Raw genomic sequence first — 23827 nt, forward strand, 5'->3', positions numbered from 1 at the left:
GAAACTGAAAATAAAATAGACTGCAGTCTCGGTTCAAGGATCGTATGACAGCTTTGGCATCAAGACTTTGCAAGTCTTGCGCAAAACAAATCACAAAAGGACGCAAGTTGTCTGTTGCGTTTACTGTTGGTTCTACTGTTTGAGAAAATGTTAAGGTTATTTTTATCCGGTTTGTAAACTAAATAACTTCTCAATAAACGTTTATTTTATTGTTATAACATAACGTTTCAAAACATGTTTGGCGGATTCACTATATATACATGTACATAAAATATATACATACATATATACGAACGACAAGACATTTTTTCTCTAAATTACGAGCTCCTGGTGCGTACGCGAAGGCAGCATAATACGGAAGGAAGGAAGGTTCCTCGGCGCCATATTTAATACAGCAGCCGCTAGCTAGCATTAGCTGTTTACGAGCCCAAACTTTCTGTTTGACAGGCTAACCCGGCCAAGGCATTCAAATTCTTTAAAATGAATGTAATCGATCACGTACGGGACATGGCCGCTGCTGGCCTCCATTCCAATGTACGGATATTGAGCAGTCTGCTTCTGACGATGAGTAATAATAACCCGTAAGTACTGTCAATTTGGGCTCCGTCTATTACGTGTGTTCTTCCTTAGTGTTGCAGTGGTTCGCCTGGAACTAGCAAGCTCAATCTAGGTGGCAAATTACACTTCGTTAATTAAATCCACGCAAAGACACTAGTTCGAGCATTAGTTTTAGGTTTTCTATGTCACAAATGAAGATATTGAACGCGAAAAAGGGCCTACGTGCAATGTACATCCAGGAAGTAGCCGTATGCAAGTCTCCTCTAGTTAGCCCGAATTGTTGTGAGTTTTATCACATTGAAAGTTGCTTTTTCCCTGCAACGTGTGCACACCGCAGTCCGGATGCATTGAAACAGATGATGTGCAACCAATATATATGTTTTTAACGCTTCCTTTGTTGTGATATAGCTAAACATTGCGACCGGAATGGGAGCCATGATTTGATTGGGATCGCTGTTTCCCTTCCAGTGTTGTGGCTCTGATGTCAACTCTTTTACGGCTCCTTCTCACTTGAGGTCATCATTTGGAGACGTTTAATAACCATTCCCATTTCTGCTGCCTGGTCTTTTGTTTTGCAGAGAGCTGTTCTCACCAGCACAGAAGTATCAGTTGTTGGTTTATCACGCCGATGCCATTTTCCATGATAAAGAATACCGCAATGCTGCATGTAAATACAGCATGGCACTGCAACAGAAGAAGGTCCTGGGCAAAACATCCAAAGTTCGAACCTCTACCAGCGGAGCTGCGGCCAACATGCAAGCACAGGTGGGTTAGACAGGAGCGTGGAGCGGGCAGGTCTGATGTTTATTGTCTTGTGCACATTTTCAATGCAAATATAAGCCAAAACAAAGCCATTTTTGCATGTGTTGACTTAAAAGGTTGAATCTAAAATGTAGTAGCTTGGTTTCTGTGAATGGGAATATTGGGGAAACCAAACTTGGACCAATTTGTTGTCTTTCAGAGTTTGCCATCTGAAATCGAGGTCAAGTATAAGATAGCGGAGTGCTACACTATTTTAAAACTAGACAAAGATGCCATTGCAGTCCTTGAAGGGATTCCATCCAGACAGAGGACGCCAAAGGTGAAGTCCCACCCCTGCTGTTTTCCACTGAAATATCAGTCCTTTTTTTTTTTTTACAGGCTTGTCTTAAAGTGAATGTTTCTTGTTCCCTAAGATCAACATGATGCTGGCCAATCTGTATAAGAAGGCTGGTCAGGAACGTTCTGCCGTGACAAGCTACAAAGAGGTTCTGAGGCAGTGCCCTCTCGCCCTGGATGCAATCATTGGTAAACATGTCCCGACAAACTTAGTCTAACACACATTTGGCTCATACCTGTAGGTTCTAACGCATCTATACATGCTACTCAAACCTTCTACTTAATCCTGTGATTTGGTTCTTTCCTTTTAGGTCTTCTCTCGCTCTCAGTCAAAGGAGCTGAAGTGGCTTCCATGACGATGGATGTGATCCAGAGTATCCCCAACCTGGACTGGCTTTCTGTTTGGGTCAAAGCGTATGCCTTCATTCACGCTGGAGACAATCAGAGAGCTATCAACACCATTTGGTGAGCAGGCGGCGCCATTTTATGCAAAACACTCCGCCCGTATGTCTTCATCCTCAATTCTCTTCCTCAGCTCTCTCGAAAAGAAGTCTTTGTTACGAGATAACGTGGACCTCCTGGTGAGCCTTGCCGACGTCTACTTCAGGGCGAGTGATACTAAGAACGCGATCCTCAAGTTTGAACAAGCCCAGATGCTGGACCCGTACCTCATTAAAGGTGCTGTCTTTATCTCTAGACTTGTAGTTCCAGTAGATGTGAGCACCACTTGAACAGTAACGAGAACGTTTGAACTCCAGTTGAGCTTTCAGTTCTGACATTTCCACCCTAGGAATGGATGTGTATGGATACTTGATGGCACGTGAAGGACACCTGGAGGATGTGGAAGTCCTGGGTGGAAGATTATTTAATATATCAGACCAGCATGCAGAACCGTGGGTCATCTCTGGGTGAGGCGACACAGCTATGGATAGATAATAAATACAATTTTAAACTTGGGGGGAAAATGGTACCGACATGGAACATTAAAATTAAGAGTATATGCAGACACGGAAAACTCTGATCATATAAGAGGGATAAAAACACCGTATAAAATCCGGCAGCTGTGTTGACAGTGTTGGGCAAAATGTGTGTAACATACAGCTGTGCAACAAGCAGCTTGTGCACCCTTGAGGAGTCTATCCCCATGTCCCACAGCATATTATGTGACCTAATATGTGAATGGTGTATGTTAGTGATTTGAATGTGTGTCATCCAGATCCCTTTTTAGCTTTTTGTGAGCTGATGAATCTGCTTGTGTGGGTCAGTTGCCACAGCTTCTACAGTAAGCGATACTCCAGGGCCTTGTACCTGGGAGCCAAGGCCATCCAGCTGAACAGCAACAGTGTGCAGGCGCTGCTCCTGAAGGGTGCAGCCCTGAGGAACATGGGCCGTGTTCAAGAAGCCATCATCCACTTCAGAGAGGCCATGCGCCTGGCACCCTGCCGACTCGACTGCTATGAAGGTCAGTGAAGCTTTCCCTCATCCTTCGGTCCTGATTTTTCCAAAACGGACTTCCATTTACCAGCTGTTCCCGGCAGGCCTGATTGACTGTTACCTGGCCTCCAATGGGATTAGAGAAGCTATGGGAATGGCCAACAACATCTATAAGACTCTCGGGGCCAACGCGCAGACTCTGACCATCCTCGCCACGGTGTGTCTGGAGGACCCAGTGACGCAGGAGAAGGCCAAAACCCTGCTGGACAAAGCCCTGGCCCAGAGACCCGACTACACCAAAGCCGTGGTCAAGATGGCCGAACTGCTCAGTATGTACACGTTAAATATGCCCTCGTGCTGCCCTCCATGGACTCACACACACACACACACACACACACACACTAGAACCGTTCTGTTTCTCATGAAGGTCGGGAACAGAAATACGAAGAAGGGATCACGCTCCTGCGTAGCGCACTGGCCGACCAGAGTGACTGTGTCCTGCACAGGATGCTGGGAGATTTCTTGGTGGCCATCAACGATTACCAGGAAGCCATGGACCAGTACAGCATCGCACTGAGGTGAGGGCTCGCTCCCTGATGTAGCCTCGACAAGAAACGGTTGAAACGTGACGATGAGTGTGTGTTGTCCTCCCAAAAGCCTGGATCCCAATGACCAGAAGTCTTTAGAGGGAATGCAGAAGATGGAGAAGGAAGAGAGTCCCACGGACGCCACGGTGGAGCTGGATGGGGACGACATGGAGGGCAGCGGGGAGGACGGGGATCTGGAGGGCAGCGACAGCGAAGCGGCGCAGTGGGCCGACCAGGAGCAGTGGTTCGGAATCCCCAGCCATTGAGGGACACTTGAATGGATTTCTTACAAGCCACAGACTTTCAAAGCAGAACGCTGGTGGGTTGTTTTTGTTTTTGTTTTTTTTACCTACGTTCTGTTAAACCTGCCGACAGACGGGGCGGCGCCGTCACGCAGCGGTCCGGGCTTCCTGTCCACAGGTGACCCGAAGAAGTGCATCACTGTTTCAGAAAGTGCCAAGTAAAACTACATTCTCACAAATCGAGCGTCATGTTTAAAAGTTTCTCTGGTGGCTTCAGTTGATGCAAGTTGTTTACTGGGAGATGTGGTCTGCAGTAGCTGGTGTGAAGGGGTCGTCCTCAGCGTGACTCGCTGCACATCTGCATGTCCGACGTGACGTGACGTGCAAACTCTGACATTTCTGCTGCTCTTTAAATACCTTCTTACTTTTAATATGAGAATGTGTTCTGTAATATACCTGTATTTTATTGAGTTTGCCTTTTTTTTTTTGTTGACCTGACTTGCTTACTTTGTACATATTTTAAAGCTAATAAAGTGAACACTCTCAAAAACAATTTCTTAAAATCCCAACAAAGATAATTTCTACTGAATGATGCCAATGAACACTGTAGGAAGTTCAAAATCTCAAAACGTCGCATTTGGGAAGACGAGGGCGGGTGCGCCATCTAGTGGTGAGAACCACGCAGACCTACGGTGGCTGCTAGGGATCAGATTTGCTACCCGCGTTTTCCGTATAGCCAATTCCGTATGCTCGAAGCGCCACCTAGTGGCCAAGTGTGATACCACAGCTTAAACATGCTCCGGATCTGTCCCATCTTACTTTTAGTTTTATACAGACATGAATTTAATTTAAAGAATCTCTCAGCTTTATATATCACAAATCATCCGTTTCCAGCTCCAACAGTCACCATAGTCAATCGTCGCCAACACATTACCACCGATTAATTTCTTCACATGACAGTTTTATTTACCTGAAACCAAAGTCCATGTGATACATCGTACAGTCGTCTCTGAAAATACAGTAAAGCATCTTGACAGTGTCCAGGAGGGACTTCCCGCTCTTCTCAGATCCATCATCGCTGCACGTTTGCCTTTGTAAAATCCGCTCCAAACATGCTGCACATTTTAGTGCAAACAAAAAAAGAAAACAAAAATCTGTTTGGTTTAAATATCCCAAAAGAATTTCCTTAGGAAAGAAACTGTATTTTAAGCTTATTTAACATTTGTAATATTTATCAATACTATACACCGTCTTTTACACAATTCTAGTAGAACAGAAGGCGGCCTCAGCAGACATGCACCATAAAAATTTACAATTTACTGTACATGGTACTAAGATCATCTTCTAAAATGGGCTTGAGCTGAATCTTGGCCTAAGGCTCTTCATGCAGGATGGAACAACGGATGAGGTGCGATTAGCTAGGATGTCAGACACTTTATTTATAGCTGTTCTTGGGAGGGATCATAATAATAATAATAATAATAATACGAACTTTAAGAGCATCTTTCTCCATTTTACTTAACATGCAGCTGTTGTAAGATGTGCTGCCCCAAAAACACACATGCACAACACAAAACAAAACCAAAGTTTTCTGCACCGGTTTTTAAGAGCAGAGCTGGGCTTACTTGGCCTTCGCTGGAAAGGAAACAAGAGAGGAAGAATCAAATCAGTGGACGTCTGAGCAGCAAATAATTTAAAATCATGAGTACTTGTATTTTTGTTTTTTACAAACACATTTAGGCCATGCTATGAGCAAGCAGATGATTAGCCGAGAGGACAATACAGTTTTTTTTTTGTTGAAAAGGAAAGCAATAACACCTTATCATTAAACAGCGTGGGGACAGTTAAAAGGTCTGCTGGTTACCAGAAACATGCTGCTATCCTACACTCATAAATCAACCAGCACCAGTGACGCTGTACCACTTAAAAAAAAAGAAAAGAAAGAAAAATCTATTTCTGTTCATGTACTACGGCACTTGGTGACACTTGAGGCACCCCCACCCCCCCCCAAAAAACAAACCCTTAAAACTTTTCTGCAGTTTTGTACCATTTAAATTAGAGCATCAAAAAGGTAACATTTTCTATGAAGCCCGCAGGTTTTTAAGTTTTATTTTTATAAAGGTGGACGAGTTCTCCTAAAAACTGAATCCTCTTGGTTTCCCCCTGGTGGCCGACCGCAGTAAAAACACCCATCACACAATTAAAAAGAAAAAAGAAAATCCAATTCTTAGGTAGCTGTTATCCAAAAACATTCAAATGATCCGTTAAGTTTGAATAAGTTATTTGATTAAATTAGTCGAATAGCTAACAGGTTAACGGGCCACGGCACACCAGCAACCCTGAATTTATCCATCTTTGTCACATTAGTGGCGCCGATAACGATGATTGAACAGCTATCCAGCTGCATGTCAATGTTCACGATGTGCCCTATAGCAACGGACTTCAAAGAGAGCGTTACAAAAAACTGCTAGTCCTATCAAAACGCCGCCGTCCATCGAGCGTGAGCTGTGAGATGGAGCAGAGCCGCGCGTGCAACAGTGTACACAGGATGCATTTCTTCATGCACAGAAACGTGTACTCACTCTGGAGATAAACGGGTGGGGGGTGGGGGGGCGTTGGAGGAAAACAAACGTTAGCATGTAAAGTTAGGGAAAAATAAACCACTCAAACTGGCCTGGATTATTAGAGCAGGCATGCAGTAAAGGATTAAACCCACATAAGCTAGGCTAAATGTATGGAACATTAACTTAAAAAAACAAAAACAACAAAACTATAGAGTTTCTAGTTTGTGTGCTATGTACAGATATACAAACTCTTCCACAGATCAGGCGTTTATGTTGTGCTCAGTTGATAAGACTAACAGCTTCTTGGTGCCTTTTTTTTTACATGTTCAAGTACAGTATGTGCACATTATACATACATCAGAAAGTAGACTGAAAATTAAGACTTAAAGAGGAATAAAAGTAAAAAAAAAAAAGATGAATGTGTTTTCTTCAAGTAAACAAATTTAACAAACTTCATTAAAAAAAAAAGGAAAAGAATCAATCGCTCAGAATCAAACCGGTAACATGGTCACCCAGAAATTATAAGTAGGGGGGGGAAAATAATGTATAAAAAAGTGTGTCTGAGTGCTTTGACCCTGTGGCTCAAAGCGGAGCTAACCTCAACCTCTGAACTGGTAAAATGAAATGGTAAAGACGGACGTGTGATTACGGTCGCGCTAACAGCATTGAGGTAGCTGTGCTCTGCCGACTGCAGAAAACAAACAGAATGGAGCTCAAACACACACGGGAGCATTTTCCCAAAACTTCCCCATTTCTGGTAGTTTACTCTGACGTCTGATGACCAGCATTCTGCCCCTCCCCCCGGAACAAAAACAAAAAAAACAAACAAACAAAACAAAACCCTACAAAATATTAATCATTATAAAATAGTGTAAATTCTCTGTACAGCTCACGGCGCCTCAAACTGCTCAAAACAGGGAATCACAAGGGGGGGAAAGCATGGTAATTCTATAAAACACAAAGATGATGTCAGTCAAAGTCATTAAAATATGACTAAAACACCCAGGCCCACGCCCAAATATATTTACCCTAAATACAAAAACATCCGACGGCAGGCCGCCAGAGGAGGGTGCGAGTGTTGTCTGCGAACTGCTCCGAGATAAAGTAACTGTGTTAGATGTGTTAATGTCCACTTCACACTGGTGCATGGGGGGGGGAGTGCGCTGGAGTCAGTCAGGGCCACAGCATGGCGGACACGTTAGTGTCGGTGCTGTAGATCCACAGCACCAGGGGCAGGGAGACGGCCACGAAGGGCCAGGAGACGCCCTTGGAACATGCAGGCAGAGAGCAGCCTTTGGCCGACTTCTCCATCTGTTTACCGAAGTCCATGTAGTAGCGGGCAAAATACTTTAGCAGCTCGTCCAGCAGGATGACTGGCAGGGAGATCTTTAGCACCATCATCCACTGGATTGTGTCCAGGGGGGTGATCTGGAAGATGACCTGGAGAGAGCAACACAACCATCACCGATCGAGTCGTGGCAGCAGTCGGTCCTTTTCTAAAGTCACTTCTGAAGGAGCCGAGGAGAGACTGGGTTCCAGTATGAGACCAGTTATCGGCCACTGTCAAATACGTGCACTGATAGAACGAGACTGCAATGATAAGACACGGCCACAAGGGGGCGGAAATGCCTCCTTCACCGCCCTTGAGCTAATCAGGATGAAGCAGCCAGTTTTTGAGTTTGAGGGAATATTTTCATTTCTAGTTCATGTATATTTCTCTTTATACTTACAGGAAGAGGCTCCACATAGAGGATGAGGAAATGGAGGGACATAGAGAGGCAGATGGCCCCTAGCAGCCAAACATTTTCCCAGGGAGGCATCCGCAGCAGCGACTGGTTTTCCGACAGACTGGAAGGAAAAAAACGGTGATGCTGTGTGGTTGCACAGTTCAACCCCCCCCCCACGTGCAGAGTGCACAGTCTCTCTTACCTGTTCAGAGCGTTGCACATCTCAATGGTGACGAGCACGGACAGCGCCATGGTCATCGGGTAGGGCGACTCGAACACGTGGCAGTCCAGGCCCTCAAACTCCGGGTTGTCCGGAGCGCACTGGAGGAAGTGGCTCTGTGGGGAGAGGGGCAGGAAATGAGGGGGGGGGGGGGGCAGAGAGCCAACACAACTGAATTGGGAGGAGGGAAGACTCACCAGCTGGTACAAAGTGACCTGAGGTCCATCTTCAGAGAGCGTGAACCACCAGGCAGCAGCCCCCACTGTGGCTGCACCCACATAGCCTACCAGAAGAGAGGGGGGGGGTCATTTATAGCACCGTACTGAGGATAATAACATGAATGTCATTACTACAAAACTCAAATGACCTCCAATGGCCAGGTATCTGAAGAAGAGCCAGCCCGAGATGAGGGGCTCCTTGGCGTTACGAGGGGGCTTCTCCATGATGTCCAGGTCTGGGGGGTTGAAGCCCAGGGCCGTGGCGGGGAGACCATCAGTCACCAGGTTGACCCAGAGCAGCTGAACAGGAATCAGAGCCTCGGGGAAGCCCAGCGCCGCCGTGAGAAAGATGCTAGCAAAGAAACGAAACGTGGCCTTAGAAAAATGCTGTTGTGTCCATTCATTTTGTTCCTCTGCCCCCCCGGCTCACCAGACCACCTCCCCCACGTTGGAGGAGATGAGATATCTGATGAACTGCTTCATGTTGTTGTAAATGGCTCTGCCTTCCTCCACAGCCGCCACGATGGAGGAGAAGTTGTCGTCAGCCAGGACCATCTCGGAGGCGGACTTGGCCACGGCGGTGCCGGAGCCCATGGCGATGCCGATCTCCGCCTTCTTCAGGGCGGGGGCATCGTTCACGCCGTCGCCCGTCTGTGGAGAACAGAGGTGACATCTAAGCAACATACTAGCGATGACGGGATCGATGTCCGCGTGAAACCCTCGTACCATCGCAGTGATTTCGTCAAAGCCTTGCAGATATTCTACAATCTTGGACTTGTGGGACGGCTCCACGCGGGCAAAGCAGCGGGCGTGCGTGACCGCGTCGCGCTGGGCCTGCGGGGAGAGCTCGTCGAACTCTCGGCCGGTGAACGCCATGAAGTCCACATCGTCGTCCTCGCTCAGGATGCCGATGCGGCGGCAGATTGCCACAGCGGTGCCCTTGTTGTCGCCGGTGATCATGATGACTCTGATGCCGGCCTGACGGCACAGCATGATGGAGGCGGCCACTTCCTGCCTGGGAGGGTCGAGCATGCCGACGCAGCCGACAAAGGTGAGGTCAGACTGGAGGCGGAGACAAAAGGTAAGAACGGAGAACCAGGCGCAGAAAAGACAACGGGACCTGGACATTCACTTACCTCGTACTCGGCGAACTTGGCGGTTTCAGAAAGGACCATGTCCTCTATTTTTGGTGGGTTGTCTCTTGTGGCGAGAGCCAGGCACCTCAAGGTGTCGTTGCCTGTCCCGTACTCACGGATCACAGACATGATCTTCTCCCTGACGCCGGCGGTGAGCGGGACCTTGTTGTTTCCGAGCCTGACGTGCGTACATCTCTCAATAACCCCCTCTGGGGCGCCCTAAAGGGTCCAGGGAGAGAAGAAAGTGTTGATGAAGTGGAAGAGGGAGCAACAAAAAGGCCTTCACCCGCTTCTTTCAGCATACCTTGACAAACATTTTGCCCATGGAACGGTTTTTGGGGGTGCAGTAAACGGACATGGACTTTCTGTCTCTGGAGAACTCGAGGGTGAAGTCCTTCTTCATCAGCTGCTTGATGACCTGATGGGACAAATGGATGGACGGGGTGAAAACTTCTGCCGAGTCAGCCCAGTGGAAATCTGCTGACTGCAGGAGAGTCAGCGGCCGTCGCTCACCGAGTTGCAGGCGTTAGCCCTGTCAATCTTTGACAGGCTGGCGACGTCGGTGTCGAAGACGTTCATTTTCTCCACGAGGCAAGTCAACGCCGTCTCAGTGGCCTCGCCCACCTTCTCGTACACGCCTTTCACCTGAAACGCACGGAATCTTCCATCAAACCTTGTTTATTCCTCCATCTTTTATGCGAAAAGACTAGATTTCAATACAGAGTTACAAATCTGGATAATTACACATCTAGTTAATTAGACTTAAGATCTCAACACTGACATATAACCAACAAATGAAATTTTCCTTCATTCCTTCACAGCAACCTAATTTGGCATGTTTGAGTTAATTTGCCTTATTTGGGATTTCACCGACAACAGCTCAATACACAGCCTGATGGATGGTGCAGCTTTAATTCCAAATAAGGCCAATTTAGGGATGGCGTCTGGTGCAGGGTATCTATTAATGATATCTGGGACAATGTCAGCGATATTCCACTTAATATAAAAAGGAGAGACATGTCCTGGATAAGGAAGCTGGTCTCAGATCAATAAAGCTCCAGAAATATAACAATCTGAGCTTCTGGCTGCTGATCCGAGTTCAACACATTCGTTTTAGGCTTTTGCTTATCATGTTTGCAGCTGGTGCTGAAATATAACGACAGTGCTCAGACCTCATTGAAGTCCAGAGAGGAGTCGTTGCAAAGCGCACAGATGGTGGCCAGTTCAACCAGGGCGTCATTCTGGGTGCATTTCACGTGTTTACCATCCTGGTACCTGGGGACACATGTGCAATATTAACCTGCAGTTCATACAAGATGACAGAGCACGTTGCATCAAAACACCCAGCTGTTAGCGGAACACTCACACTTCTCCCTCGGGGGCGTAGGTAGAACCAGTGATGGTGAACTCTGACAGAGAGCAGCTGTCATGTTCCACCTTGTTGACGACAAACATCTGGAAAACAAGGCAGAGGAAAAACTGAGTGTGTTGCACAGCAGAACCACGAGGACCTGTAGAGAGTGATGGCTGGTTTTTATCATCCAGCAGAGACACTGGGAGAGTATCTGAGAGCCACACTGGGTGGCCAGAGGCCTGAGTGAGGAGCCTTTTTCCTCCCTTGAGAATAAAAGCATCTCGACAAGTCATTGACGACAGTCAGTGCAGAAAGGGAGTTTAATGATATCAGGAGGAGTGGTTGCCATAAACAGAACTGCCACAGAAGCGAAGGAGAAAAATCTTTTTGAAATTAACACTCAGATCCTGCCATTGAACGAGGCTTTTAGATTAATTTGATAACGGCTGCATTTGATGAACAACTGCCGTCTTCTCGCCGTAGCGACGGAGGAAAGGAAGAGTGTCTGATGCAAGGTCAGTTATGCAACAGCAGCAGCAGCGTCATCAGCAGCCCACTGTTGATTATAGGAGTGGCGCCGTCTTCCTGTTAAATAACCTGGATACACAAGCAGAAGGCAACCCGAACACTGTTTGCAGAACATTAACATTTAAACTGCCAAGTGTATTGAAAGTGCTGAAACGGGACGATTTTATCGAGCACTTATGGGTGTCAGATTTCCTCCAGCAGATAAACACCAGCGACTCATTGCCTGGTGGCTAATGAAGAGTCTCCTCTCAAATACGGTTTGAGACTTAACAGTCAGAAGCCGGCGCTTAATAAGAAAACGTTGTGCTTTGAAAACCTTGACGTTTCTCCTGGAGACAAGTATAATCTTGGTTTGTCTAGCTCTCCAGCAGCGTTGCTACCTAAACATTTGTTTAGATTAACGTGTCCAAATAACCAAAAGTGCAGCCTAAACACACTTTCGTGGTGTTGAGTCGATGTTAATCACCTGGCCTGAGCAGGTCGGATGAGCTGTTTACGTAGTCTGGAAAGTAAACTGCTGGATCACAGGACGTGATGTCGAGGTCATTTTAGAACAAAAATTCAGTAAAATCACAGAGCTGTCAGAGAACTCCGTGTGTACTGTGGCTATTGATCAGTACAGTATCTGATCGTCTCTTCCAGAAACGTAATTTTCTAATGCATGAAATTCAATTTCTGTCCAATAGCTTCCTGGAGGATGTCAAAGCCGTGTGGCCACATTAACCAGGGACCTTCTCCAAGGGACATAAGTGCTTAATGCAATAATCCCTTTAACTATCCAACACCTGGGAAAAGTGAAATAAACCAAACACAGAAAACTTCAGGAAGGGACAAAAAGAGGACAATGCACCAGTGGACAAGCTCAGCATTGCATTAACTGTGTGTGTGTGTGTGTGTGCGTGTGCGTGTGTGAGAGACTCACTCTGCAGACAGACATCTGGTTGGTGGTCAGAGTTCCCGTCTTGTCAGAGCAGATGACAGAGGTGCAGCCCAGGGTCTCAACAGATGGCAGGCTGCGCACGATGGCGTTCTTTTTAGCCATGCGGCGTGTGCCCAGGGCCAGGCAGGTGGTGATGACAGCAGGGAGACCTTCAGGGATGGCAGCCACGGCCAACGCGACTGCGATCTTAAAGTAGTAGACAGCCCCACGAAACCAGGAGCCTCCGTGGACGGGGTCGTTGAAGTGGCCGATGTTGATGATCCACACGGCGATGCAAATGAGGGATATGACCTTGGACAGCTGCTCGCCAAACTCGTCCAGCTTCTGCTGCAGGGGCGTCTTCTCCTGCTCGGTAGCAGCCATCTCATCACGGATCTTCCCGATCTCCGTATTGACGCCCGAGGCCACGACGACACCCACGGCTTTCCCAGCCGCGATGTTGGTGCCCTGAAATAACGGCAGCGGGATGTTAGAACGAATAAATTATGAAAAAAAAACAAGTTTTGGAAAATAAAAAACTTGTGCAGCTTACAGAGAAGAGCATGTTCTTCTTGTCCTGATTGACAGCGCGAGGGTCAGGCACGGGGTCAGTGTGTTTGATCACAGACACAGATTCACCTGCGAAGACGTGGAAACCGTTCACACGTTGGCATCATTAACATTTAAACATTTTAGGAGTCTGCCGTTGTGTGGCATTTTTCCAGTGTTAAAACTACTTGATCACATTCTGATGCTAAACCTATTCCTATAAATAACTATAATAACTACAGGGGAAAAAAGCATTCAGGTTAGGTATTGAGTGTTACACCAGTAGTATAGCAGATCGAGGCAGCAGTAACAATGTTAAATAACAGGTTGTTTTATGCCAAGGGCCTTTGACCTTTGTACGATCAAAGGTAAAGTGCCTCTGGAATGAGCTCTTCCTTAGCCCACGATCAACATTTCCTGGAAATGTCATCAATATCTGTTGATAACTTGTTGGGAGTTGTTTGGCTAAAAGATGACAGCTGTCACATAACCACCTTGGCGGAGGCAATTCCACAGGAACACAGTTTGTTAGCAATGATATCATCAGCAATCATGTCTTACCGGTCAGAATGGACTGGTCAACCCTCAGGGTTGTTGATTTGATCGAACAGATACGGATGTCAGCAGGAACCTTGTCTCCAACTGCAACCAAACAGATCCATAAATCATACACGTCATTGAAAAACATCTCCCATTACAAATACGTTAAGTATGTTTACGCATAGGACCACAGTCTGCCTGAACCATTCAAGATGTGGACACAAAAGCACAAGGAAAGGAAAAGCTAAAGAAAGACGAGGAAATAAAGGATCCAAGAGTCATTAAAGGCCCGCCTCAGAGGAAAAGGACAATTTGGGTACATTGGGATAGGGGTGACCCAATTGCTTCCTACTAGTACATAAAGGCAACGGAAACTGGGGAAATGGCACAGTTTCTATGGGCGTAGTCTACATATAGGACTACTTTGTTAAAAATGCAAATTGTGTCACAGCGTTACAGGAGAGTCCAGCCAAGAACGCAGCTCAGCTCTCTGAGGGCTGAACAAGCCTGTCGTATATCAGAGAACCCATAGACCCATAGGACACCAAACTAAATACAAAGCAGGAATCCAGACTAACTTTAAGGCCAACGTCCAGAAATCCTCTCCAAAGACATTTTGAACAGTCCCAAACTGAAGGCAGTCAACAAAAGTTGTAGTATCTCAATAATTTACTGCGGCTTTGTCAGTTACAACTTTTTCCCCCCATAAAAACAACCAACCAACCCAGAGTATTGGGAAATAAAGAATGTAATATAATGTTAAAAAAAAAATCATTTAATTTTAAACAGTAAACAAGGAAAACAAAAAAAACCCAAAACCCCCCCAAAACTACTGAACACAGGGTCAGGCAGCATCGGGGCGAGGTTTCACCACCTGTGGATCAGACCGTGTCGAGCCTGAGAAGTCCAACAGGAATGAACCAGCTTAGAAACTGTTTAAAAAAGCAACTGTAGAGTGTTTTTTAATCATCACAAGAACTTGGATTAAATATTCTGTTGTAATCTTTTGCCCCACCCAGGTGCTCCTGGGGTAACAGCAGTAGTACTAGCACAACAGCGTTCTCTTTATCTTTGATTTTGCAGGTCTATTGTTTGTCTCGTGTACAAGTCCTGTGCTGCAAGAAGTGTTGCACAACAAATAAAAAGTAAAACATTGGAAGCGTTATTACAGTCCCTGATGCCTATTTTTATGTCCCGGGGATGGCAGGAGGGTGTTGGTCTGTACAGTTTGGACGCTGGAGGCGTCTTTTGGCTACATGAAAATAATTGAAATTAGGTCCAGTTTTGACACCATGATTGCAGCCAATTATGATGAATATTCTGAACGTTTAAGTAGAAAAACCAAATCCATTATTGTGCCAGACGCAGCAATATATCAAATTGCACGGCGGTCAAAAATGGGAATATTTACCCTCACAGCTGAAAAGCTTTTCAATAACTCGAGCAGATCAGGTTAAGCTTCCTTTGCCTGGTGATTCATTAGCTTTCAACATTCCAGTTTAACTCTAAAAAACATCAATGTTCTGATCCAAATGCCGTCTCAGGAGCTGGACACGTCAGAGCTGCTCCCATGATGAAGCGTGTGTGTACATCAGCTACCCTCTGTGTCAACATCCTCCTTGGGATCTGTCCAAGCATCTCCACAGGCACTAAGGCCTTCTTACTGCATTCCTTTTTATACATTTACAGGCACAAAGTGGCAGAGTTGATGATTGAGACCTGAACATAACTTGTATTTGAGCTCCATTTGTCAGGTAGCAGCCCCTGAAACAAAGTTGGCAGCTTTAACTGGCACCTGCCTCTGCCACAGCCAGGAGAGTCCATGTGCTAATGGCAGGTTAACAAAAGGCTGCCCTCCAACCGGGCGGGGTGGGTCGTCTCAGGGTTGCCAACAGGTGAAGCAGCTTTCTAACGCTCCGCTCGCTAATGTGGCAATAGTAGGATCTTTATTACTTTAATGAGACCTGGACAATAAACATTCCATAATATTTCTGACCTAAGCGGTCGTGGCCAGATCCGCCGACGTCACGTTGGCCATCTTGTTAAATGAGTAGGATCCCGACCTCTGCCTGATATTATGTAATCGCCCGTGCCAACAGCTCTCATACGGGTAGCTTAGCGCTGGTCTGTAACGAATCTCAAACAGCAGCAGGCCCAAGCCTCCACATAGCAGAGCACAACTCTTCCTGTTGCCAGGGTAACAGTTCTTGTCCAAAGACAGGAAGCGTCGCAGCGCTTGTCAAAATTAACCTTGGTTTTGGTGGAAGTTACGTGACATTTAAACAAGTATGCAGAATGTAGGCAGCCAGTGAAACTGCTTTTTCCTCAAGGCCCAACACCCACTGAAAAGTAAAGACAAAGCTCTGACCTTTGACACCGACTAAAATCTTTAGATCCTGGAACTCACTGGTGGTTAACACTCCTTTCTCACGCCTGATTTAAGGTGGGAGCTCAGACTTTAAACCCGTTGTGGTTAAAGTCTCCCGTCTTGGTTTGCTAGCAGTTGGTATGATCTAAGAGATAATGTCCATTGCCATCATATAGCAGGACAATTCTAAATGTAAGCTTTTCTTTTAACCTTTGAAACGTATGAAATAAATACACAGCACATCAGATCTGTGCATTTGTAGAAGTAGAAGTCTGCCTCAGCTGTCAGGAAGATGGGATGTTTTCCCTGCGCCTCGCTGACACGTCTGAGACCTTTGCCAAGAGAAGGTCCCTCAGTGACGAGGGACGCTTGCCAGACCAGCGAATGCCACATACTATCCATGGTGTCTGGAATCTTAGTGGGGGGGGGGGGGGGGGGGGGTGTGCAGGGGCAGATGGATCAGGTCCATTCTTTTAACATGGTAGGGTGGAACGGCTATTGCATGAAGCGCTTCCCTATAAGGTCATCTCTCTCGCACAATAGCAGCGGATGAGACACCCCCAGAGGAACCACCCCTCCCAGACCCAGTGGCAGAATCCACAACTTCACAGGCAGCTGAGAACAAACCTCGCTGCCCTTTGACAATACCCACATCGGACTCTGAGCCCTTAACACCAACCTGCAACTGGCAACACACACTGTGGCGTGTTCTTTAAATCTCTGGTATCAACCTCAAGCCGGCAAACTTAACATATTACATTTACATTTTTTTTTGAGGTTAGTTAAGTGGAGCAAGTGGAATTTGGCTGTTGGGCCGAGCCTAAAAATAGATAAAACCTAGATTTGATCCGTGGTGACATCACCAATGTGAATGATCCAGAAACAATGTCTGGAATAAGTATCATGTACCACAATGTATGTTCCTGAATAATGAACTCACAGGTTGAGAGAAAACGCTGCAAGCTTTTGTGCAGAATAATTCGGAGAACATGGAATGAATTACAGTGGATGCAGGGGTGTGAGTAGGAGGCAACAGTCCGATCCACAGCAGCGCCCTGACGAGGCGCAGCGTTAGATGGGCGGCAGGCTCTTCCTCTCAAGGCTACGGCAGCTGCTGACGGCTCAACTCCGAGCCGTCCTCTGCGTCACCACGCTCCACCTCTGCACGGCAGAGGTTATTAGTGCAGCTCCAGGCAAATATTCAGAGAATAAAAAGCAGCTTTCCAAGTTGTGGCATTAACAGTAAGCCGAGCAGCTTCTTCTGACTGCAGCATCCAGTTTTACCACCTGCCGGGCTGCTTTATTACGATAGCTGCTGACAGGAAACCTCCAGCAACCACTCGTGGATTTTGAAAATATCACATTTGAACATCCGACTCACAATTCTTTCCATTAAAAATACAAGACCCCCCCCCCACCCCACGCAGACATAGACGTCGGTTTCCTGCTCATTACTGCTAAATTTGCCCTTGTCAAGGTTACTAAGGAGTTCAATGTCAGCCATTGTGCTTTTGAGATGGACAGGAGGGGGCGTAAAGGGCAGGAGCAGACACCTGTCATTGTCATGACTGTCACTACCTCTATAAATACAACATTCCATAATCTAAGCAGCCGATGATCACTAAAAATAAAATATGCCACGATGAACAGAAAAACTATGCCTCACTGCGGTGGCTTCAGGTCTGAATAGCAAGATGGTCTTTCAAGGACAACGCTGGACTTTCAAGGACATTCCCCGATGCATTTGCATCTCCTCTGTCTGCGCACGTGGACAGCTCTGTTAAGCAGGTTGAAGCTACCACCAGCAGAATATGCCACTAAGAACGGGGAGGGAGGCGCCAAGATGAGACAAGGAGGAGAAATGCAGAGGTCAGATTCGTGTATGGAGGAAAAGAACAGGCTCACTATGAGCATGGGCATTAATAGCATTTGCCCTTCAGTAGGGTGAATTAATAGGAACGTCTCAAAATACAAGTCACCTCTGCAATGACATGAGGCGAGGCCTAGCATAAAATTCAACCAATGTGATGTGATCATGTCTGGGCTCATCTGATCTGTGCACTCTACCTGAGGCACAGTTAAACTCTTTTGATCCCCCTCCTCCCCCCAAAAAAGCTCATGCAAGACCCACGCTGAGAAACAAAATGTGTTTTAAGGGAGCTCCAGAAGCATTCAAATCAAAATTTGCTGCAAGTTCATGTGATATCCAGCTTGAACCTCCCAAAAACCAAAACATGTGCAAGCAACGCAGGCACCACTGCTGCCAAAACACTGACCAAAGCAAAGAAGCCAAGTCTGTTCGCACGAGGAGGAAAGCAAATTAGCTTACCGGCGACTTCCACAATGTCACCAGGCACGATGTCACGGGCTTTGATCCTCTGCACCGTCTTCCTGTCCTGCCGGTACACCTTGCCCATCTCGGGCTCGTACTCCTTGAGCGCCTCAATGGCATCTTCAGCATTGCGTTCCTGTTTAAAGCGGAATTCATTCCAGACATTTCTGAGATGCATCAATAGTATCACTGCTGCGTGTGCGCATAAATGCGCTGTGCTGGACCACAGATAGTGTATTTATTTATTTAAATAGGAAACCTCCATGTGTGAGAGAGAAAACAACCCTCAAACCTTCCTATTAATGCAAGATGCTCCTAATAGACATCTTTAATGCCTCATCAAGGGCATTCTACTGCCATATATGGTTGTGTTTTAATGACACAATAACTGTGGAACAGTCCGTTCTTTGATGCTGGAGAACGTACCACGCTATCAGATCTCAATAACAATATTAGAGTTAATTAGACAGGCAATGATTCAACTGCAGTACAGCAATACTTTTCAAGAGCAGATCTCCAGCGCGGCTTTAGATGGAAGGTTAACTTAAAAGGCAATTTTAAACACGTTTGAGTCCAGCACTTCATGTCTAAGTCTGACAACAGGAAGGTCTTACCTGCCACACCCCCACGATGGCATTAGCTATAAGAATGAGTAAAATTACAAAAGGCTCCACAAAGGCAGTGATAGTTTCTTCTCCCTCTTCAAACCAAGCCAAGACCTTAAAACAGTAAGAGAATGACGTCAAAAGGCATGAAAGACAAAACACTGTTCATCACAGGAAATACAGATCACATTTCAACAGAATGGATGAATCACTTGATCCTGTGACAGTTTGACTGCATTATTTACAAAAAGACAATGTGGAATAATGCTGTTGTGGTTATTTAAGTATTGATTCCTTTCCTCCTGCCAACACTCATCAGTTTGAACTGTGTAGGAATGTTTGACTCTTTAAGAGTCATTAAGTTGAGATCTACGTTACTTTGCTATTGCTAAATTGCCCTCAAATTAGCACGTCACAATTAGTTAGCCGCTAGTTAATGTCCTGCAGTTAATTTATGTTCCCTGGGGAAATTAATCAATGCCAGTGTGAGCCTCTTATTCTTGTTTGATTTTATATTTAAGTAGCTTTTTTCAGTGCTAGCCAACTTGCAATACATTTTATATAGTGCCGCAGCCTTTCAAAATTTGACATAACGTACTTTGTATACAACAACTCTAATGTCTCCTTGATTAATTTCTTATAGACTGAAGTGGATCCGCAGTGGACCGGGGCCCCGTCTCTGGCGTGGAGATGGGTATGCGTGTTTGTCCAGTCAGAGCCCACCCACCGAGGGGTGCGGGCCCAAATATGGTCCTGAGTAGTGCTCTGTTCCCGTGTCAGACAGCAGCCACTGACACCTCTATATCACCTGACTGGACCCAACAGGCACCGTATAGACGCATATGGGGAGCCGCACTTATCAAAATGTTCTGTGCCTCTGACCCTTATTCTACTGTACAGTCCAAGAATGTGAATTGCATAACCAAAATACGCATTGCTCAATTTTCCGTTTTATTTTTCTTGCTCTGCATTGCTAATTTCTGTGAACTGTTACTGCCAATGTTAACAATGCAAACAGGTCTTCATGGAACAGTTATGTGCCAAAGCCTTGAGGTCTGCTGCCTGGGGGGGGACACTAAGACGGAGTCATTACATGGCAGCAGTGTTTGGCATCTCAAATGTCTTGCTGGCTGGTGGTGACCCCGGCCACTGCTGTTGTCACCATTCCTCAGATGGGTAACCGACAGTCTCAGTCATTAACCTCCGGTGAAACCCCAGCTGGGTTACGCCAACAGAAGACGTTCACACTTTAGCGCCACGCATGAAAAGACTCTGGCCGCTCAACACAGAGGATGATTTATAATCCAACCAAGCAAGCCCGTTAGATACGGTGGCCTGTCCTTAAAAACCCTTCACTGGTTTCTTTTAGCAACTTGCAGTGCGGATTTACTTACAAAAGATATACACGCAGCCAGAAGAAGAATTCTAACAAGTAAATCTTCAAACTGCTCGAGGACCAGCTCCCACAAAGACTTTCCTGCAAATAGTAAAGGTGGTCAAAAGCAGTACTTTACAAACATTTGTATGAAATGATGGCAAGGAAATCAGAGACAGACATTATTACCTTCTTCAGCTGGTAACTCTGGAGATCGAATCCAGGAAATGCAAATGAAGAAGAGAAAAAAGGAAGCATGATTAGAGATAGTAATCCTTCAAAAAAAAAAAAAAAATCCATCTGCTGCCTTGACAAACGTGCAAACGTGTCAGCTTTTATCTGTAAATGAGGAACTAGCTTGTAGAAGAGAAGGACCTCAGCATAATCTGAGACTAATTCAACACAGGCTCCACATTTCACTTGATTGGATCAACTATTGCAATTTAGAATCAAAATGCCTGTTAGTTTTTGCACTTTAGGGTACAGAGTTTACTGCAAACGCCAATCAATGCGAAGGTCAAATGATTCTAAAGGATTGTAGTGGACCTCCCATGACCTCCCAGGTGATATTAATATAAAACAGCTGTTTAAGCCGGGGATAAGAGAGATTAACTTTGAAGGGTAACGTTACTCCAGTGATTCTGTGGCCTCTGTTCAGCATCAAATGCCTGCTGGATCTCCAGGCACATGGGCAGATGGGTTACAGTCCTGCTTTGACGTCAAGGTTACCGTGTCCAGTTATGTTCCTCTATCTTTTCATGTTCCGTCAGCAACATTGCCATGAGCTTTGTTAGCTGATAATTAACAATGAGGCCATGCTGGGACAAGTAGAGTACCGGTAATACATTATTATATACTGTTGGGTGAGGCGTTCATTTACCCTGACCTACTATATCAAGTCATTTTAACTCTTATGTGTGACTATATAGTCCATTTTGCGTCTCTGTCCCACATTCACCAGTACATTTATCCCATTATTCCCACTGTAACCGGCCCATCGGAGGCACTATAACCGGTGCCTTTAGCCTCTCCGTCCAATTAGCCTCCGTCAGGTCACAGAAGGTGAACTTGATTAGCAATGTAGCACATTTTGGAAAGTCACCTGTGGATCTGAGGTGAGTATTGACAGAGCAATGCTTCAAATCGCATAGTTAAGTCGTTTAAAACGACACTTGCCTCACGCTTCGATAGCATTAGCATTGCTGCCTAAACGCAACAGATTAGCATCGTGTTCATATATCAAAGTACTATTAGGCCATCACATGGAGCTGGCGTGTTCTACGGCCTCTAAGAAGCGTCACTAAATGATTACGGTCTCATTTTTGCCAGTAATTCCGCCCCCACGGTTAAGTTGAGCAATAATTGGCTGATCACGATCGTTCGTTATTCTGTAAGATGGGAAACCCTCGAGGTCGCCAGTGATGACGTAAGCCAAAAAACCAGTTTACGGAGCCGGCTAAGAGCTGGCCTTGCATGCTGGTGACTTTTACCCCATTTACCCAACACATGTTACATGTATGAATTTGAAGCCATTGGCTGCGGCGGTCCTGAGCTCATGCTGATGAAGACAAACGAGGGGGGGGAAAGAAACACCATCGTACCGTTTAGGCCCCATTTCTCCTTCTGCCGCTTCACCTCGTCCAGCGAAAGTCCCGTGCTTTCATTGACGCAGAAATAACTGTAAACTTCTTCCACACTCTTCGTGTGAGCGTTTTCCATGGCGGTAAGACAGCTCCTTCCCCACACAGTGTCACACAACCGTACGGTGTCCTCCTGGACCTTTAAAAACGCCGCCAAAGACTTTCAAAGGAACTGGGGATTTGCGAGCCGAGAGCTGAGCATTCACACTCGCGTAGCTATCGGCAGCTAATGACCGCGGTTACCTCCTCGTTCCCGGGCTTCTTACTGAGGAAAAACGGGTCGAAACGACTTCCCTCTCCTTTTACAGAACAAAAACACTACACCGGCGTTCCGTATATGTCCGAAAATTGTGGGGAGATGTCTTCGGCGACGTCCTGTGATGAGGACTGCATTCACCCGGTCCGGTCTGCGGTGCTACGGTGCCTTGCCCTGCTTCACCGTGTCGCAGCTCTCTGTAGCTCCTAACGGGTCTGACGGTCTGGTTTTATCAAAGTGCCTCACTGCTGCCCCTCTTCCCTGCGCTGCATGTGGACTAATATCATTGGACGAGCGGCGTCGGCCGGAACGTACGGAAAAACACGGAAAATACCGAAGACAAACAGGAAGTCGCCGGAAATTAGCCAGGCAGCTTACGTGGAACGTGGTGATCTCATTTCATTCATCTTTTAAGATACTAAATACATATGTTTTTGAGTTGCCTTATTACTAAGTAAATTTTTTATTTGAAACTTCAAGGTAATATCTTGCAGTCACTTTCAGTGAAAACGTTGCCATGACTTCGGGGTATAGCGAGTTCCATTCGGGGACATCGCTCCGGTGACTGGGTTTATAAATCGGTTTATAGTTGATTCTACTTATTTTTTCCCCCAGCTTTTTTTTCTTGCTCGTATTAGTTTACACCATAAAATGTTTGAGCTAACAAACCTTTCTGGCTTTAGACAATGTTGCTAGGTTACTCACATGTATTGCATAATTATAAAACGACCAAAGTTACTTTTATCATCTGTTTAAAAGAAAGGCTACTCAAGGTAACCATTCCACATAAAATCTATAATTAGCCAGTGCCACCCTTAGTAGGGGAATGGGAAGGAGGGTTGCTGTCCGGGAAACAGTATTAAGGCAAACAACTTTTGTGTTTATCCTATATTGAGTGTGATCTTACTTGTGTTTTCTTTTTGCTATGCCAGAACCTGCCCACAATCCAACAACTGCTAGTTTTACGAGCAGAGTGGTTGGCATTAGCAATAAAACTAAAAATGTCCAACCATTCCTGCTCCCTGCCTCAGCCTATAGCAATCAATTAGCCAAGCCCCACAGTTTATTGTATTACTCCTAATTTACATTTGATTAGAGGGGCCGGCCTAATTAAGTTCCTGCTGAGAAGTGAGCAATAAAATGGAGCCTGACAGAGACAAAGTGGAGCACCTTGAAACAAATTTGGACCTCAAGATCAGAGATCTTACTAAACACATAACTAAATATGATCACTGAGGCCACAGAAGACCTGATTAATCACCAGTTTTCAAGTAGCAACTGTAAAGACAGTTTCACAGAGATGTGAGGGCGAGAGGACAATTTTTTGGCCCCTCCAACCCCCCACTGAGGTCCATAAGGCGGGGTATCAATGTCAGATGCTTTACAAGACTGGCGAGTATCATCTGTTAACATGCCTTAATAAGGCCTCAAGAAGCACAAGGTGCAATGACAATAACAACATATCACTGTCCGCTTTGACACGGAGCGGCTTTGGACAATGCACACTTGATCCGTTTGGCAGAAGAGTCACTAACGTCAACTGTCAACGGCAGATTAAGTTCCTGCAGAATCATCCA

At 45.9% G+C, this 23827-nt stretch overlaps 2 protein-coding genes across 4 annotated transcripts; one reads left to right on the forward strand and one right to left on the reverse strand.

Annotated features, from left to right (window-relative positions):
• The first annotated feature begins 343 nt into the window (after positions 1 to 343).
• On the forward strand, positions 344 to 4472 carry anapc7 (anaphase promoting complex subunit 7). Its single transcript, XM_057031812.1, has 11 exons — positions 344 to 581; positions 1137 to 1323; positions 1520 to 1639; positions 1734 to 1845; positions 1968 to 2121; positions 2192 to 2334; positions 2447 to 2564; positions 2922 to 3118; positions 3195 to 3419; positions 3518 to 3668; positions 3748 to 4472. The coding sequence occupies exons 1-11, from the start codon at positions 481 to 483 to the stop codon at positions 3941 to 3943; spliced, it is 1704 nt and encodes a 567-aa protein (XP_056887792.1). The 5' UTR covers positions 344 to 480; the 3' UTR covers positions 3944 to 4472.
• A 387-nt stretch (positions 4473 to 4859) lies between these two features.
• On the reverse strand, positions 4860 to 22506 carry atp2a2a (ATPase sarcoplasmic/endoplasmic reticulum Ca2+ transporting 2a). 3 transcript variants are annotated; one of them, XR_008950442.1, is made up of 21 exons: positions 21956 to 22506; positions 20544 to 20561; positions 20374 to 20456; positions 18989 to 19093; positions 18372 to 18510; positions 13696 to 13776; positions 13139 to 13224; positions 12589 to 13053; positions 11151 to 11239; positions 10957 to 11059; positions 10298 to 10429; positions 10089 to 10202; positions 9785 to 10003; positions 9375 to 9710; positions 9079 to 9299; positions 8798 to 9000; positions 8628 to 8713; positions 8413 to 8546; positions 8214 to 8331; positions 6502 to 7923; positions 4860 to 5554 (listed from the first exon to the last, which is right to left on the reverse strand). XR_008950442.1 is itself a non-coding variant. In XM_057031796.1 (21 exons), exons 1-21 carry the CDS (start codon positions 22071 to 22073, stop codon positions 5541 to 5543), a joined length of 2985 nt encoding a protein of 994 aa, XP_056887776.1. In that variant the 5' UTR covers positions 22074 to 22506; the 3' UTR covers positions 4860 to 5540. The 3 variants fall into 3 exon arrangements, 2 of the variants coding, with proteins under 2 accessions (XP_056887776.1, XP_056887775.1); XM_057031796.1 differs by having other exon boundaries at positions 7803 to 7923; XM_057031795.1 differs by having other exon boundaries at positions 4860 to 7923.
• Positions 22507 to 23827: the final 1321 nt, after the last annotated feature.

Source organism: Takifugu flavidus, chromosome 5 (genome assembly GCF_003711565.1).
Source record: "Takifugu flavidus isolate HTHZ2018 chromosome 5, ASM371156v2, whole genome shotgun sequence".
NCBI lineage: Eukaryota > Metazoa > Chordata > Actinopteri > Tetraodontiformes > Tetraodontidae > Takifugu > Takifugu flavidus.

What these genes read in the sequence shown, in the direction of transcription:
- atp2a2a (XM_057031795.1), bottom strand. Translation starts at nt 22,073, where the DNA reads ATGGAAAACGCTCACACGAAGAGTGTGGAAGAAGTTTACAGTTATTTC. An exon ending in TGGCTGCGTGTATATCTTTT is followed by an intron (nt 19,094 to 20,373) that starts GTAAGTAAATCC and finishes TACTGTTTTAAG; the next exon opens with GTCTTGGCTTGGTTTGAAGA. An exon ending in GGGCTAACGCCTGCAACTCG is followed by an intron (nt 10,203 to 10,297) that starts GTGAGCGACGGC and finishes TTGTCCCATCAG; the next exon opens with GTCATCAAGCAGCTGATGAA.
- anapc7 (XM_057031812.1), top strand. Translation starts at nt 481, where the DNA reads ATGAATGTAATCGATCACGTACGGGACATGGCCGCTGCTGGCCTCCAT. An exon ending in AGAGCTATCAACACCATTTG is followed by an intron (nt 2,122 to 2,191) that starts GTGAGCAGGCGG and finishes TCTCTTCCTCAG; the next exon opens with CTCTCTCGAAAAGAAGTCTT. An exon ending in CAAGATGGCCGAACTGCTCA is followed by an intron (nt 3,420 to 3,517) that starts GTATGTACACGT and finishes TTTCTCATGAAG; the next exon opens with GTCGGGAACAGAAATACGAA.